Here is a 12,987-nt window from a genome sequence, read left to right as displayed (position 1 = left end):
TGTATTGACACCGCTCAAGTTCAAATTTAAGATTAAAATTAAATTTGCCTCATTTCTTTGCTTTTTTGCTTTGGCCTCCAACTTGAGCCAGGCCCATCTCCACCTGTACCAGATGCCTGCTTCAAGATGTGCCACATGAATTGCATCCTCCTCTTTAAGCACTCTCATTCTGGAAAATAATTGACTAAAATCCTTGTCTGATTCACTTCATTTTTCACTATTACCAACTTCAAAGGCTAATCCCAAATGTATCCTCCAGGAAAATATTAAGTACAATATTTTTCAGTTTTTATTGGCCATTTCTGAATTTGAAGTTAGTTCATTCTTAGTTCATACATTTAACATTAATATCCGTAAACTAATTACATAATTGTAGGCGCGTTTCCTAATTAATACAAGATGTACTAGCGGATAAGCTGTTGTTGCTGATGTTACGTGTGCTTCCCGGTTCCGCTGGGACCACAACCAGGGCCACGACCCGCAGCACCTCAATGCGAAAATACAAAAGACCAGTGCAACAAATATGACACTTGCTGATCTGATGAGCAAAAATGTTCCTTAAACGTAAGAGTAGCAACAGAGGATGTCCGCTGCATAGGTGGGGAGAGTAGCCAAACATTGTCCTCAAGTAAGAGTACTGTTACTTGACAATAATGTGACTCAAGTAAAAGTAAAAATTAGTCCTCCAAAAAATTACCTGAGTAAGAGTAAAAAGTACACAGTGAAATAATGACTCAAGTATTGAGTAAATAGTGAGTAACTTCAGATTTTTTTTTTTCCCTGATGTTTTTGTTCATCTAAATGTAAACACGAGTCACGCGCCGTTGCCTTCAATGGTAACGACGACCTTCCCAACATGGTGGCCACGTAGGCACGTCGATCAGCCGGACTGGCTTATGTAGTGTTAATACCTATGCCTGGGAAGCCCAATAGAAGACGTGTGAGATCATGTGACTTTCTTGTGCCGTTTGATTGATTGGTAGGCTTACAGGGCACTACCGTTTAAATTGGATTGGAGCAAACAGCGCCCAATGCGGAAGTCAAAGTCGTAGCCTCGTGCACAAAATAGTTAATAAATAAGCAATAATTGATAAATAAAAGTAGCCAGCAACATTTAGATCATTGTAACAGAGTAAAAGTACCGTTAATTCTTAACAGCAGAAGCAGCGGAAGTTTTTTTTTTTTTTTTTGGTCTCATCAACTCCTGTGACTTATCCAGAGCAGGTTCCGAGCGCACAGGCGGCACCTCAGGCCGACGGCCTTGCACATTAGTCCGCCGCGGAGTAATATTCAGAAATTACATCTGTGTGTCGATGGTGGATGTGTGGAATGGATCTAGTTGCCAGCATTCAAGGAGTACGAAACAGCCTGTGACGACAGCGACCCCCCCGGAAAAATTCATCAGATCTATACAATTCACGTAAATGGCCTATTTTGAGTTCAAAACGCCGAACGGCGACTGATTTGCATGTATGCGCTAAGCATGCTGGGACATCCTCTGATACCAAACTGCCATGTTTTGACAGTAACGTCATTGTTAAAACATGTCATCTTGCTATCAGAGGATTTCCCCTTGTTTTGCGTCAGTTAGTCCCCTAATCACCTAAATATTTGTAGTAATGTGAATGTTAATAGACACAATAATGTGTGAGAGCAATGAACTGTAGATTTGGAGTAAGCCAATACTATATTACATTTGCAGATTGTTCTGACAAGGTCAAGTCAGTTTAAAGTATTTTTGAGCAGTAAATCTTCATGCACACACGGGGGCGGTTTTTGATATGGGCGACCGTTATGGGCCGAAGGGCGCGGGTTGGGGAGGGGGGCAGTTGTATTTTAACATTGAGTTTACTACATTCGCATCTAATCTTCAGGTACAAAATTTAAGCCAGTGTATAATATTATTATTATAATTTTATAAGCCAGTGGACCATCACAGATTTCAAAGCTCCATATTTAAGGGCCAATACGCACATACACTAACAAACACACTTAACAAAGTGTATGTAAATATATAATCATGTTATGTATAATGGAAATGCTGCATACAGGTGGATCCAGCAGGTCAAGTAGCGCTCCATCCTCTCGCCTCCCAATTCCAACATGTCTCTCATTTCCTCCAGCAGCACCTTGTTCTGCCTCAGTCCAATCTCGTCCTCCTCTTCTCCAACAAACAGCAGGAGAAGGGCTTTTCCCAGGCTGAGGAAGGATGGCAGGTTTTCCACTGTCAACTCAGGCTGACAATACAACAGAGGGAAAAAACATGAATGTGGGAGAAGCAAATATTCAATTAAATTATTCATGTTATCATGACCTTGTATCCACACATGGTGTTGGTATCTGTGGCCTGGACCTCATCTTGAGTCTAACTCCATTCATCCATCCATTATCTGAGCCGCTTATCCTCACAAGGGTCGCGGGAGCGCTGGAGCCTATCCCAGCTATCATCGGGCAGGAGGCGGGCTACACCCTGAACTGGTTGCCAGCCAATCGCAGGGCACATACAAACAAACAACCATCCGCACTAACATTCACACCTACGGGCAATTTAGAGTTGTCAATTAACCTACCATGCATGTTTTTGGGATGTGGGAGGAAACCGGAGTGCCCGGAGAAAACCCACGCAGGCACGGGGAGAACATGCAAACTCCACACACGCAGGGCCAGGGATTGAACCCCGGTCCTCAGAACTGTGAGGACGCTCTAACCAGACGGCCACGGTGCCGCCTGAATCTAACTCACTTCTAAAAATGTATTTAGCATGTTTGCATGGTTATCATTTATTCAGCCCTTTTACACAGCTTGTTAAAGCTGTGATTTTTCTGCCTTCTTTTCTTGATTGCTGTTCCGTATAAAACCGCGCTGACAAGTAGTTCATACATAAGACAAAATGGTCCCGGTATTGTAGAAGACCCTTTCACAGTTTGTGTCTTGCCGTTCTTACAGATCTGATACTACTTCTGAAACCAGAAAATCGTTCAACCTTGGCAGAACAGTGACAGGAAAATTCCAGTTCTACAGACAGTGCTACAGCGGCTCCAATAGCACCAATATTCAATTTGCTATGTTGAGAAAAAAAAGGCAACTTAGTCTCAGATCTGTTAGGGCTCTGATGAGACTATTTTCTGAGGCTATTATTTATTACGGTATTACCGCTTCACTCCCATAGAGCTTCAACTGAGATTTGATTGAGGTTCACAAAGTTTAAAATAAAAATTACCAAAGGATGCAGCAGTGCTGCTTCAATATGGGAGACCAAGTTATCCACGGAGACGAACAGGGACAACACAGAGGGCCGGGAGTGTCCCCTCCAAGAAGGAAACACTAATACTGCAGGAAGGTTGACAGAGAGATCGGCAGCCCTGCAAAGCACACATGGATCGCACACATACACAGACACACACACACGCACACACAAATACCATGTACAGTAGCTCACAAGTGAGTACACACCTTTTGTGAGATACTGACCGATAAATTACAATGTATTCAAATTAACTGTCCCTTCTAATGTCTAAACCACTTGCAACAAAAGTGACTACAACCCTACTCGAAAATGTCGAAATTGGGCCAATTAGCCATTTTCTCTCCATGTTGGCATGTGACTGGTTAGTGTTACAAGGTGTGTTAAATTCGGTGTTATTGCTCTCTCATACTGGTCACTGTCATTTCAATAGGGCACTTAATGGCAAAGACCTCTTTGAGGATCTGAAATAAAGAATTGTTGCGCTACATAAAGATGGCCTAAGCTATAAGAAGACTGCCAACACCCTAAAATTGAGCTGCAGTATGGTGGCCAAGACCATGCAGCAGAGTTTAACAGGACAGGTTCTACTCAGAACAGTGCTCGCTATGGTCGACCACAGTACTCCAACATGATAAAAACCCCAAACACATCTCCACAATGACCAAAGCTTTGCTAAAGAAGCTGAGGTTAAAGGTGATGGACTGACCAAGTATGTCTCCAATGATGCTGAAAAGCAGCATGTGTGCAGCATCCTCATCCTCCTCTGTGGAGAAGCACAAGATTTCAAATGTTTCACCAGCTCTATGATGCCATCATGGACGAGTGGAAGGGGATTCCAGTGGCAACCTGTGAAACTCTGGTGAAGTCGATACCCAAGAGAGTTCAGGCAGTGCAGGAAAATAATTGGGGCTACACAAATTATTGACACTTTGGGCAAAATTAGGACATTTTCACTTAGGGGTGCACTCACCTTTGTTGCTATCGGTTTACAGGTTACTTTGAGGGGACAGTAAATTTACAATGTTCTACAAGCTGTACACTGACAACTTTGCATTGCAACAAAGTGCCCTTTCTTCAGTGTTTTCCCAAGAAAAGAGGGGTATACTTACTTTAGATACCTTCGGGTACTGCAAGCAGTGACATACAAATAGTCGGTTTTAATAAAACCTAGTCCATAATATATAAGCATAATAGAGCAATAGCTCTTATTAAGAATGAACAGTAATGATTTTGCATTGAAAATAAAAGATATTCTTGAAGATACTGTATTTATTTTACAGTGAACTTGAAGAAAAAGCAGCAGTGGAATTCAATGCCCTGGTACAACCTTGAACAGGAGGAACAATTCATAGCGCGTACCATTCCTGTGCCAACACATCTGTCAGCATGGCGCTCAGCACCTTCCCTCGCAATGACTTTGCTGCTTCATTAAACACTGGCACACCTGCCAAAACAACCAGACACATGGCCAATGCATCCCACGAGCTCATAATCAATCTTTTACTATCACACATTACAGTCATACATCATGACATGGTTTAAACTTTTTGATTTATTTTTTTAAAGGATCATTTTATTTGCACTATCTGAGTTCCTGGTTATCTATACAGATGACACAGACAATTACTTTATTACCTGAATGTGTGTGCGTCCTAAATAGTCCAACTACTCTGTCAGGGTAATAGCCCGTTAGCTCAGGATGAGGCGCTCCATGAAGGAATGATGTCACTTCCTGGTGAGTAGACAGTAGCTGGGGGGACGCCGGGCGGCTCCTGGATGAAGGACAATGGACATACAGACAAAAAAAGGGTTGCCGCCAAGGATTTGCGGCGCAGCGAAACGTTTATCATTTTGGGGCTCACCACTTCAATACTGCAAATTGAAAACATTATTTTATAGGGGTTCTGTCATACGCCCTCAGAAACATCATCACATTTCTTTCCTTACATCCTTGGTCACAAACATTAAATAACATCAAGTTTGACCTGCATCAATCGCATGGTGCAGGTAGTGAGCGGGCACTATTCCCAATGTCGGAACGGCACCACTGTTTTCTGTCAAACCAAAAACCCCTCCACCAACTTGTCTATCTTTGTATGTTTACACAATGCTCACCTCATAATATTGAGTTAAAGACGGCGAAAGATCAGAAAAATTTCGAACAAATGGCACTTCAAATGGAATGGGCAGAGTCATTTTTGTTTGTATTTCTCAGCGGGAAGTTCCCAATGGGAACTCTGATTAAAAGATCATATAATATGTGAAACGCCATTATGAACAAAAACAAAGGTTTTGAAAAAACATAACCTCTAAAATGGTTCAGTTAAGATTTGTCAACTCAAAATACGTAAAATTGTTTGACACTTCAGTGTTGTATCGAGATGCCAAACAGAAAAGGGGAAACTTTATCTTTCTTAAGTTCGGCACTGGGCAGCACGGTGGATGATTGGTTAGCACATCTAGTTAGCGTGTCTGCTTCATAGTTCTGAGGACCTGGGTTCAAATCCCGGCCTCGCCTGTGTGGAGTTTGCATGTTCTCCCAGTGTCTGCGTGGCTTTACTTCGGGTACTCCGGTTTCCTCCCACATACCAAAAACATGCACAGTAGGTTAATTGATTACTCTGAATTGCCCATAGGTGTGAATGTGAGTGCGAATGGTTGTTTGTTAATATGTGCCCTGCGATTGGCTGGCGTCCAGTTCAGGGTACCCCGCCTCTCGCCCGAAGATAGCTGGGATGGGCTCCAGCACGCCCGCGACCCGAGTGAGGATAATCGGAACGGAAGATGAATGAATGAAGTTCGGCACTTAATTTAAACACGTATAACTTTCTCTTTTCTTGAGCTTATTGTGAAATGCAGCCTGACTTTTATTTAGTCAATGAGAGAACATTTCACAGTTGTGCTCATATGTTTGAATTTGTAGGATGTGTACAATTCTTTATTATGCTCTAATATGATTAGAGCACAATGAAGAATTATCATTATATTGATATTATGATATCATATCATTCAGTAGCACAGAAAAAACATCGATTATCTTAAAAGTTTTGGGGAATTTATTTTTTTCTAAAAAAAAATGCCATCGTGTCAGGCGTAAACACACAATATATTGATAGAGAGCGAGAGCAAAGGAGAACACAAAATTATTGTACAAACAGTATAAAAAAATAAAGATTAAAGAGTAACAACTGTAATAAAAATCTGCAATATAACGGGACCATGAAGCAAGAACAGCAATGTAGCGGAGGATTACTGCAATTGTATTCTGTGATAATAAATTGCAGGGACTCATTGTTCCAGGGCTGGGACTCATTATTTCCATCACATGTGCATCCTAGGACTTACATAGTCTCAAGTGTAAAATGATCTATGCTTGTATCTCAAGGCACCACTGTACTTAAATATTTGGTTGTCACTATTGTGCATGACTTATGATTTCAAATTCCATCTGTTGTTAAAAAAATATATATAGCGACAAATTGCTGGGGAAATTGAGTATACTGCACATAATAATATAATGACTTCATAATGGCCCACGAGGGGACAGCTCTGCCTTAAGAGCAAGAAGGTCCTGGGTTTGAATCTAAGATCATACCTTTCTGTGTATGTAGAGCTGTTCTCTTTGCGCATGTGTGAGTTCTCTTCAGGTGATCTAGCGTCTTCGCACAGTCCAAAACCATGCATTTTAGGTTCAGTGAAGATTGTGAATGTGAATGGTTGCCTGCCTATTTGTGTCGGTCTTGGGATTAACAGGTGATCAGTCCAGGGTGTATCCCACTTCCCACCCTAGTTTTGCTGAGATACACTCCTGCTACCCTGTCATCCTGAACAGAATAAATGGTAAATGCAAGGTCTTTTTAGGTTTATTACATAAACACTGACAATTCACACTAATGCCATTTGTCTAAAACATGTCTTCCCTCATTTATATTGCATGTAGCCCTTAAATTTAAAATTTAATTAATGGGTTTCTATAACTCGATAGAACCATGTGATTTGAAAAGAAAATTTAAAGCCTATTCACTGTAATGTTTGTCATTATTGTTATTAAGTATGTTAATGATTACAATTCATCCCAGAACAAAATGGGAAGTTCATCTACGATGCTTTTCTCAGTCCAGACATTTGTCAATTAAAAACCATAATACTATGGGACAACACAGTAGCTTCAAAGGTGTAATCAGCGACAAAAGCATGCCAATGCATTATTCACTCATTCGTGTTTTCATCCCACAAACTGCTCACAGCCCCTGAGGTAACATTTGTATAGTTCCTCAGTAACTGCTAATTATGTCAAATGTGGCATTAGAGCAGGGGTGTCCAAACGTTTTCCTGCATTATAGTATCTCTTTTTTAGTGGAAGGCTGCAAGCCAAAGTCCCTTAACCATCGTTTCACCGTTCCCTTTCATCCAACATACAGTTTAAGGAAAGTAATACATTAGCCTCTCACAGCAAAATGAAGCGATGCAGCGGCTCACATCCCAACATTCCCCTGTACTCCTGAATTGGCTCCAGAGGGCGGAGCAGCAGGACACTTGGAAAGGCAGTGATGGGCTGGAATGAGACTGGGAGAGAGCCGACAGGCTGAGCAGCGCAGAGGTCTGTCCATTCTCCACAATCCACTGCGCTCATGGTAACACCAGCAATGTCAGCATCTAGAACATGTGGCGTTAAAAAGAAGCTTCAGCATGGGCATAGAACTAAGATCACTTGCATTTATGTATTTAAGAGTAGAAAACGCGTCATGCTGAGTGCTAGTGATTACCTGCAAGCCTCTCTGCCACTTCTGTAAACGACCTGAGGAAGGCCATTGAAACGGCGTCCCCTGGTGGTAACATTATAAACTACAATTAATACAATTTACATAGTGCTTTAATAGGTTTAATCAATACTGTATTTGTGCAACCGATGTGGAATTGATTCTCACTCAGTGACTAGAGGTGTGCATGGGAATAAGAATGTTTGATGTTCATCTTCGCCCTGTTATTGACTGGTGAATGGTGACCTACGGTGGCCTGGAAGTGCAAAACAATATAACAAATTGTGAAACACTTTGACATATCGGAAAATAAATTAACAAAAGCAGAAACGCTTTTACAAAAGACGAGACACCTGGAAAGGGAAAGTCCCATTTCACAGACATTCTTAGAAATCCCACGCTTCAACATGATGGGCTCCTGCATCACGGGAAGGGTAGGCTACGCAGATGTAACAAGATGTCCATCCCAAATAGCGATTGTAGGTATGGACGCCCTGAACAGCGAGCCTGTATAGGCATTTGATGCTGTATATACAATATATTGTTCTTGATCACATTTCTTAAACCATATAAAGATAGATTAAGAGTTAACAGACATGCAAACACCAAAGGCATGAAAAAGGTGACCAAAAAAAAAAACCAAAAAAAAAAAAAAAACACTGCAGGGGGGATCTGGGGGGATACCCCGGGCTGCTCCTTTTATACCCAATCATGGCACCCACCTGTTCCCAAATTAGCCTGTTCACCTGTGGGACGTTCCAAACAGGTGTTTGATGAGCATTCCTCAACTTTCTCAGTCTTTTTTGCCACCTGTCCCAGCTTTTTTGGAACGTGTTGCAGCCATAAAATTCCAAGTTAATGATTATTTGCTAAAAACAATCAAGTTGATCAGTTTGAACATTAAATATCATGTCTTTGTAGTGTATTCAATTAAATATAGGTTGAACATGATTTGCAAATCATTGTATTCTGTTTTTATTTATGTTTAACACAACGTCCCACGTCATTGGAATTGGGGTTGTACATTATGAATATAGTTTAGCATTGATGTTAAACAACATTTGATGCTTTACGTACTATTTATATGGCTTGTGCTAAGGCACGGCTCGCAAACCCGGAAATGTATTTTCACCGTGCATTTTGATTAAATGTAAACTGGGACGTGAAGACGCCGTGCAACGGAGATTATAATTTTTAATCATCAAAACCAGTGGCCGACCGATCGGCCGCTCAAGGAATCCGTTCCCAAACCACGCACACTGCGCCATAATTCAGTCAGGTTTGGCAGCGGTGCTCGGTGTGCGCCAGCCTTAACCACCATAATCCTAAACCTTAACTCATCCTAAACTGCCTTAACCCCAACCCTAATCCTAAACCTAACCATTACAAACTTTTTTTTTTTTTTTTTATATATTTGGGATGGACATCTCATTATATCTGCGTAAATTACCCTTCCCACGATGCAAGAGCCAGTCATGTTGAAGCGGCCGAGAAAGGGCGTGGGATTTCTATGTGTAATGGGACGTTCCCTTTCTGGGTGTTTTGTCTTTTGTAATTTGTTTCGTCTTTTGTAATAGTGTTTCTGCTTTTGTTAGTATGTTTTCTGAAAAGTAAAAGTGTTTCGGTTTTTGTTAATTTGTTTTCTGAAATGTAAAAGTGTTTCAGCTTTTGTTAATTTGTTTTGTGAAATGTAAAAGTGTTTCACAATTTGTTATATTGTTTTGCACTTCCAGGCCACCGTAGTGACCAATCCATGGTAGTCTGCCTATCGCCCAAAAGTTAGCTGGAATAGGCTCCAGCTTCCCTGTGACCCTGAACAGGATGAGTGACAGAAAATTAATGAATGCATGGATGGATGAATAGATATAAGGACTTCCTGTTCATGGTTTTTGATATAGCAACATGGATTTTTATGATGGTCTGTTTAGGTGACAGTTGTATAAAATATTAATAGGCAACCATTTACCCCCCCCCCCCCCCCAAATCTATCACAAATCTTTGCGGCTCTAAGAAGAAAACTTGGTTACATCCAAATTTGGCGATTGTTTAGATTTTACATGGGAAGTCCGAGGGCGGCATGGTGGACGACTGGTTAGCACATCTGCCTCAGAGTTCTGCGTGGGTTTTCTCTGGGTACTCTGGTTTCCTCCCACATTCCAAAAACATGCATGGTAGGTTAATTGAAGACTGTAAATTGCCCGCAGGTGTGAATGTGAGTGTGAATGGTTGTTTGTTTATATGTGCCCTGCGATTGGCTGGCGACCAGTTCAGACCCCGCCTCTCGCCCGAAGATAGCTGGGATGGGCTCCAGCATGCCCGCGACCCGAGTGAGGATAAGAGGAACGGAAGATGAATGAATGAAGTTCGGCACTTAATTTAAACACGTATAACTTTCTCTTTTCTTGAGCTTATTGTGAAATGCAGCCTGACTTTTATTTAGTCAATGAGAGAACATTTCACAGTTGTGCTCATATGTTTGAATTTGTAGGATGTGTACAATTCTTTATTATGCTCTAATATGATTAGAGCACAATGAAGAATTATCATTATATTGATATTATGATATCATATCATTCAGTAGCACAGAAAAAAACATTGATACTATTGTTTATCTTAAAAGTTTTTGGGAATTTATTTTTTTCTAGAAAAAAATAAATTCTGGTTTCCTCCCACATTCCAAAAACATGCATGGTAGGTTAATTGAAGACTCTAAATTGCCCGCAGGTGTGAATGTGAGTGTGAATGGTTGTTTGTTTATATGTGCCCAGCGATTGGCTGGCGACCAGCTAAGGGTGTAGCCCGCCTCTCGCACGAAGACAGCTGGGATAGGCTCCAGCACGTCCGAGACCCTAGTGAGGATAAGCGGTACAGAAAATGGATGGGAAGTCCTGTTAAACATTTTCAGACACTTTCTTTGACAATTTTTTTTCAGGGCAATTTGAAATTTGTTCACTCAAAGTAAGATTCTAATAGCTAATAAGACGCCATAAGAGTCTTATCAGAGGGCAGTTAAATTTAATCTGGTAATACACTGGACAACATTTCAAATGTTTTGACAAGCCTTGGCATGGGTCTGCACTTGCTCTTACTCCAGCACTCCTGCGACCCTTGTGAGGATAAGCGGTAAAGAAAATGGATGGATGGATGAAATAAAGTGAACGGTGTTCAAGGACAATGCACCAGGAGAGAGATACATACATTTGAGGTAGAAAAGCACCACCGTGAGGCCACTTTGAACTACTGTGTCGGCGAAGTCCTCAGACGTCAGTTGGGTAATGGAGGCCATGTGCACCACGTGGCCTCGGTTCACATAGACAGATGCCACAATCTCGTCTTCTAACTCCCCTGGAGAAAAAAAACATATCTCTCTCAGCCTCCTCCTTCCATGGCTTCTGTTCATCTATCTGAATGTCTCCATGTTACCATTAGACACATCTTCCTCAATATTGCACTCTTCCTCCTCCAACTCCTCATCTTGGAGTTTATCTCCCTCATTACAGAGGAAGAGCTCCAAGAGCTCATCCAGGTTGTCTAAGGTTAAATACTTAACCTCAGACCCCTATAAGGAAGGAAGTATAACACAGCCAGCAAGGTAAATAAAAAGGGTGCTGAATATACAGTGATGCCTTGAAATATGACTTCATTTTGTTCTGGGACCACACTCGTAACATAAAATACTCGTATTGCAAATCATCTTTCCCTATTGAAATGAATGAAAATGCCATTAATCAGTTGCAGCCTTCCAGTTTTTTAAATGTTTTTTAATAAGAAAAAAAAAGCACTCTATAATAATGTACTGTATGCCTATGATTATTGTTATATTGTTTGTATACTTGTGGTTCCCTTGTTAGCATTCGTATTAAGCTAAATAGACTTCAATAAGACAAGGCTATGTGGTGGTTTTAAATACACGTGTAATTCTCGTTTTTAGTTTAGTTTTCCAGTAAACTTCAACTGGGAGTAGCAATAAACAGCTTGAAGCCTCTTTTTTGAAGAATTGTTTACTCTCTGCCAGAATGCTGCTTGTTATGAAGTGAGTTCAGTGCTACGTAAAGCGCTTGTATGACAAATCTATGCTACAAGTGAAAGCAAAAATCGTCTTAACGTGTCTCAAAAAACGCCTGAGTCGGGGTCACTTGTATCTCAGGGCACCACTGTATATAGAAATATTTCTTGTAAACAATTACCGAACCTTGTCTGGCAGCCTGTAAGCAGCGTTATATTCAACAGGCGTTTTCACCATAGGACTCTTCCTGATAACATATAGACAAAAATCCACTCCAATGAACCAATTCATTAAAAAAAATGTACAAGACCACAGATCAAGTACAAGTACATTGCATGTTACCTGTGCACTAGCGTCAGTAGGGCGAGGCCACGTAGCCTCCAGGCCAGAGTGTCAGCCGTGTCCCGATCTAGTTGCTCCGTTTCGGAATGTGAGAACAGAAAGACCTGGGGGATCTGTTGGTAGGGAAACTGCGGGCTTGGAACAGCAGAGGGGTCTTCATATACTTCTGACTGTTGACACAAATAAAGCAGCAGAAGATACAAAATCCGCAAAATAATATTTTATTTTGCGAATTTTTATTTTTTATTTAATTTTCCATACCGCTTATCCTCACTAGGGTAGCGAGCGTCCGGGAGCCTATCCCAGCTATCTATGGGCCAAAGGTGGGGTACACCCTGAACTGGTCGCCAGCCAATTTCAGGGTACAGATAAACAAACAACAATTCATACTCACATTCACACCTATGGGCAATTTAGAGTCATCAATTAACCTACCATGCATGTTTTGGGGATGTGGGAGGAAACCGGAGTACCCAGACAAAACACACGCAGGCACGGGGGAAAACATGCAAACTCCACACAGGCAAGGCCAGATTTGAACCCGGGTCCTTAGAACTGTGAGGCAGATGTGCTAACCAATGGTTCACCGTGCCACCTATAATAAATCATGAGGCTTTTAAATATTTGTTGCT

At 41.3% G+C, this 12,987-nt stretch overlaps 1 protein-coding gene across 5 annotated transcripts in view; it reads right to left on the bottom strand.

Moving 5' to 3' along the window:
* txndc16 (thioredoxin domain containing 16) overlaps nucleotides 1-12,987 on the bottom strand; it is a 31,749-nt gene that overhangs the window by 5,611 nt on the left and 13,151 nt on the right. For all 5 annotated transcript variants that reach the window (XM_061785775.1, XM_061785792.1, XM_061785766.1 and 2 more), the window contains 10 exons: nucleotides 12,356-12,525; nucleotides 12,200-12,260; nucleotides 11,431-11,566; nucleotides 11,206-11,352; nucleotides 8,014-8,073; nucleotides 7,699-7,903; nucleotides 4,883-5,019; nucleotides 4,607-4,691; nucleotides 3,221-3,362; nucleotides 2,050-2,237 (listed from right to left, as the gene is read on the bottom strand). In XM_061785775.1, the coding sequence (XP_061641759.1) occupies nucleotides 2,050-2,237; nucleotides 3,221-3,362; nucleotides 4,607-4,691; nucleotides 4,883-5,019; nucleotides 7,699-7,903; nucleotides 8,014-8,073; nucleotides 11,206-11,352; nucleotides 11,431-11,566; nucleotides 12,200-12,260; nucleotides 12,356-12,525 (1,331 nt within the window). The remainder of the gene's footprint in view (nucleotides 1-2,049; nucleotides 2,238-3,220; nucleotides 3,363-4,606; nucleotides 4,692-4,882; nucleotides 5,020-7,698; nucleotides 7,904-8,013; nucleotides 8,074-11,205; nucleotides 11,353-11,430; nucleotides 11,567-12,199; nucleotides 12,261-12,355; nucleotides 12,526-12,987) is intronic.

This window comes from Phyllopteryx taeniolatus, chromosome 1 (genome assembly GCF_024500385.1).
Source record: "Phyllopteryx taeniolatus isolate TA_2022b chromosome 1, UOR_Ptae_1.2, whole genome shotgun sequence".
Classification (NCBI taxonomy): Eukaryota; Metazoa; Chordata; class Actinopteri; order Syngnathiformes; family Syngnathidae; genus Phyllopteryx; species Phyllopteryx taeniolatus.
Note: the sequence above shows the minus strand (reverse complement) of the source record. Positions and strands in the feature narration are given on the sequence as shown.